The sequence below is a fragment of the Eucalyptus grandis genome, chromosome 3 (assembly GCF_016545825.1).
Source record: "Eucalyptus grandis isolate ANBG69807.140 chromosome 3, ASM1654582v1, whole genome shotgun sequence".
Lineage (NCBI taxonomy): Eukaryota > Viridiplantae > Streptophyta > Magnoliopsida > Myrtales > Myrtaceae > Eucalyptus > Eucalyptus grandis.
Genome location: NC_052614.1, coordinates 38,330,500 through 38,335,373, shown reverse-complemented (window position 1 = coordinate 38,335,373; position 4,874 = coordinate 38,330,500). Strand labels below are relative to the sequence as shown.

The following is a 4,874-nucleotide window of genomic DNA, read 5'->3' as shown; positions in this document are numbered from 1 at the left end:
TAGAGACAACTAGCAGATGTTTTAACGACATCGTTGGTTCCCCTTTCTTGTTTTTCTTCAACTTCATACAAGCTTTGGTTATGGTAATTTGTAAGTCTCACATATATGAAATGCTTACACAAAAATAAGAAGCACGAACAAACACTTAAGAATTTTGTTGTCAACCCAGATTAGCGTAGCGTAACTAGTTGGAGCATTAGGAAATTCAACTCCAGGGATTTAAAATCACATGTTTAAATCCCACAAAATAAATTGCAAGCCGACTAATGTGAATCAAGATTACGTGCATTGGTCGAAGGTGGGAACTAGACAAATTCAGAGGGCTTACAGGAGTATTCCATCGGTCGCTGCACTTGTGCCCCAAGACTATGATATGGACTTATATCGTGATTGACTAAGTCTTGAATAAATGAATGATATTAAGATTTTATTTAGATTCCACAAAGTTGTTCAGATGCATATTTGCAACTTTCTATTGCAGTCTTATCTACATTTCATCCTAAGAAAGGGAAAAAACGTAGAATTGAGAAGATGAAATTGATGAATACTCCGTCATTTAATAGCATAGAATTCACGAATTAGGCATTGAAAAACCATAAGATGGGGATTAATTAAGATTATGGCCACAAGTGAAACCTGATAAAATTGCTTTTGGAGTTAACTGGAGTTTGGTAAGGTCATGGACGGCTTCTTTTATGTCTCGCCCAAAGCTATAGAATGCTGAAGATTAGCAACTTCAAGATCATTCAAAGTGAAAAATGCACAAACTGGAAAGCTCGTTGAAACATGGATTTTGAAAGACAGTGATACTGGATTCAAATAACGTATACATCAAAAAGAGTCCAAGTATTGCACCTCGGCAAACCATATGCACATTTCAGATGAAAATCTCATCCTTATCAAAACTTTGGCACAGCTCCCACTTGACAAGGATTTCCGAGTCGGAAATTATAATATATAGGAGCCACAACCGCATCTATCTTTCGGAATGCATTAGACACCCTGCAACTTGTTTGACATTTTATTTTTCTTACCTTCCTTTTCCTGCAATGAGCGTGCACATCATAAGTCTGTGAAAATGGAATACTAGTTGCAGATAATATACATTGAGACTCAGAAATGCATGTATCATCACAAGGGATAATATACATTCAACGGTCACGGTATGCTGGAGTAATTTCACTTGGGTCACCAAACCTCAACTTATCGCACATGATGCATTTAGCCTAGCAAATCCTCTCAATTAACATTTTAAGGCCATTTCTGGCCAATTCTTCAACAGGACATGTTCTTCGTGTCTTTTTCTATGGTTTTCACTTAAGAGTTGCTGAGGACCACAATGGCTCAACCTTTTTGAAAGTGCAACAACGAAGGTTTGCCCTGCTCTGGCAGAGGGTCACGCCCCGTGTTGAGAAACCAGAGGTCAAGTGACCCTCACCCAGCCAAGAGTCATGGAACCATAGCCGGATCCTTGCCAGTCCAAGACAATGGTTGAACGATCCTCATTCTGGTCATGGATGGGGTCATACAACCCTCTACTTGCTCAGGAAAGTGAGCCACTGCTTTCTCCAACGGAGGGCAGTGATTTGCTCTCATTTCCAAAGGTTGGTTTATTTTGCACTTTCTTGACCCCCACTAGCACCACGTATGAGTAATCATGAAAATAAAACAATATCCGCCGCTTATACATCACTTGTACAATAGAAGATTTCATTACAAAACACCAAAGTGCAAAAATCAAAAGAATCCACAAATTGTAGTGACTTTTAATATAGAAAAACAGAGAATATTTTTTTGATAGGCAAGATCAAACTTACCTGAAATTGTAGTGATTCCTAATATAACTCAGCCCCATCACCGGGCTAAGGAAGAAAGAAAGCTGTCCATACTCAGCATGACATGCCATGGCAAGCAGAATTATTTTCTTTCTTTCTACCTCAAAGTTATCTTTATATTAACCTTTAGTTGCTTTGGGTTTCATATTAAAAGTCAATTTAAGTTATTCACTAGCAAAGGCAGGAAGGATTTAAGGAATTAGCAAATTTTCTGGCCTGAACTTCCATGCAAAGAAGCGGCTTCAATTGAAAACGAGAACTCACTCACATATAATAACACTGGCAAAGACAAGCTGCCTGAACACTGGGCTAGGCTTAATGTGTAACCCATAGAAAGCCATGCTGAGTAAATTGCCAGATAAATTGCCACAGTTATGGACTTTAGAAAAGCACATGAAAGATTTCCAACCAAACAAGATCAGGCTATCTTCTTACAATTCCTTTACCAGGAAATCAAGCCTAGACCACTTCACCAAGAGACTGTGGCTTGTCAAATAGTTGGAATAAATTCCATTCACGGTCATTAAAATTTAGTAGATTTTGTAATTAGGTCAACAAAAGTTGATTCCAATTGCCCTAAACTTCCAAATTGTTGTTGGCCGATATATTCCAACCGGAATCCAGTCAATATTGCAGTGAAATGCTGAAGTTGCAGACAAGAGGAAAATGTTTTAGATGCTACGGCATTACCATGAGGCCACCCATTAACATTTCATAGAATATTTGCCAAATTCCGATCAAAGTGCATTGATTGCAAAAAAATGAACAATTTACTGCATTGGATGATTAAATTCAAAGTCCAATAACCTGATTGAGAAATCACTCAAGATTAGGAATCATTGATGGCTTCCTGGTTTGCAGTTAATTGAGATGCCGTTTACTACCTATCTACAGATCCTCCTCGTCCACCAGTAGAACTCATAAGGACGTAAATATTTCTGTAGAACAATGTTGGCATATTGCCAGAATACAATGGTGCTGGGCCAAATCTGTGTTGACTTTAGCTGAGAAATCTAAGCCATGACAAGGCCAGGGCCTTGATGACAACAGTTTTTGAATTCGATTAGGCTAAGACATTTTTGAACTGTTCAAGTTCCAGTGGACTAAAGCGAGACAGAGTGCTTCAAGAATCAAATCGAACTCGAATTCTCCAATACTGGAATTGATTAACAACCAAACACTGCCATGGCAATGGTATACATTAAATGTTTAGTCACTTAATAACCGATCGATGTGCTCACTGCAGCAACTGCTGTTGTACCAACGTGCAAAGCAAATTGATGAAATGAACATTGAAAAAGAAGCAAAACTACTAAAGAGTTAGCGAAAATGATCTCACAACTAAAAAAGCATTCAACTACAGGCCACCAAACTTGTACCCCTGACAAGCTGCCTACACAAAATTACACCCCCAACAACCTCATCATACTTCATGACTAGATTACCATCGTATATAAGGAACAGACGACATAAAGCAGGCTACTTTTCTAAGAATCATGACATAGAGTGAGGGAAAGAGGGAAAGCAAAGCTGAAAGAACAGATAATGGCAAATCCAAAGGGCAATACAAACGGAGAAAAATTAAGACCTTGGTAAAACTTACTGATCTTTGGTTATCGTAATAATTTTCCAACGCCCACTGATACCTCGACTGGTCCAACCCAAGCCAACGGGCCATGTGGCTATCCAAGCTTGATTGAGCTGCACAATTAAGCAAGAAAAGAACTTTGATTAATTTTGCAGAAAAAAAAGAGGAAACACGGCTAAAAATTACACAACATGGACACTGAGCAGCTGAACTTCGAAACTGTACACGTTCACATGCGGAATGCATACTCTGGAGATCAAGAAACCATGTTATTTTCCTTTTGTCCAATTAAACGAGGAAAGCATAAATGCCCACATTCTCTTTCGGAACAATCTACCATAACGAGTACTTTCTACGTTTTCTTCACATCAAACTTTCAAACTTCCGATCTTCCTCCTCATTCAGGCAGAAAAGAAGAAAAGACTGAATAAAATCGATAAAAGGAAACGAACCGAGCCACCATTTAGAGAAACCAATGTACAGAAAAGCTATAGCAGGAACTCCCACCATTTTGAAACTTAGAGGCCGCGTTCTTGAAGAATGCCAGAACAGACCCGCGGTCAACCAAAGGCCGAGAAGCGACGGCGTTGCCGAACCGGTGGGGAGGCGGCCGAACCGGAGGAGGGGCGACCTCCGCCCGCGAGTCAAGAACCGGCCCGGCAGGCTCCGGGGTCGGCGTCGGGGTGACGAAAACTGTGTAAGGGCCCATCTTGCCGATCACTGGAGGAGGTTTAGGGTCGGAGGCCTTGCTGATGGACATTGTAGCAACGAGTTCCGGTGGAAGGACGCGGAAGATGAAGGGCTTGTTTGGATTTGAAGAGCAGGACCCTCGTGCAGAGAAAGACAGAGAGAGAGTTGAGAGCAAGAGCAACTTCAGTTTCTTTTTTCGTACGTACTATTGGTCATTTCATAGCATAGGACGGGTGAGGAGAAGATTTTTTATTTTTTATTTTTATTTTAAAAATTACTTTTCATTTCAATTTCCAATCATTTTCTTGACTAAAAATTTATTCCAAAAAATTGAAATTATATTACCAAATGGGTTTTTATTCTAAATATATTTTTAAAACATAAAGAGAATGATTATTATGTGCATCATCATTAATTAAACTTATGTTATCTTATCTTTAAGTTTTAACAAATTGTCACATCATGTAAAAGTGTTTCTTTATTTCAAGTTACATCATTGCCTAAAGAAGAAAATAATGATACCACCGCAAATCATTCTTGTACTTTTATTTGAAATTGAAAACTCTTCCTCTATTTTTTATTCAACATAATCTCTAAATTTTTTTCCTAAACACCATAATTTTTTGTTTGATAATGTTCAGCTGTTAGAGTAGTGATTTGACCACTGGGAAGCCAAGGTGACAATTTGAGAGAACTTCTCATGTTATTATTAATAAAATTATAATTAATTTTGTTAATAAAAATAAAAAAGTAAAATATTC

General features: G+C 38.4%; 1 protein-coding gene across 1 annotated transcript; it reads right to left on the bottom strand.

Annotated features, from left to right (window-relative positions):
• Nucleotides 1-745: 745 nt before the first annotated feature.
• Nucleotides 746-4,305, bottom strand: LOC120291265. The gene is made up of 3 exons (XM_039308397.1): nucleotides 3,931-4,305; nucleotides 3,439-3,536; nucleotides 746-1,044 (listed from the first exon to the last, which is right to left on the bottom strand). Exons 1-3 carry the CDS (start codon nucleotides 4,181-4,183, stop codon nucleotides 994-996), a joined length of 402 nt encoding a protein of 133 aa, XP_039164331.1. The 5' UTR covers nucleotides 4,184-4,305; the 3' UTR covers nucleotides 746-993.
• Nucleotides 4,306-4,874: the final 569 nt, after the last annotated feature.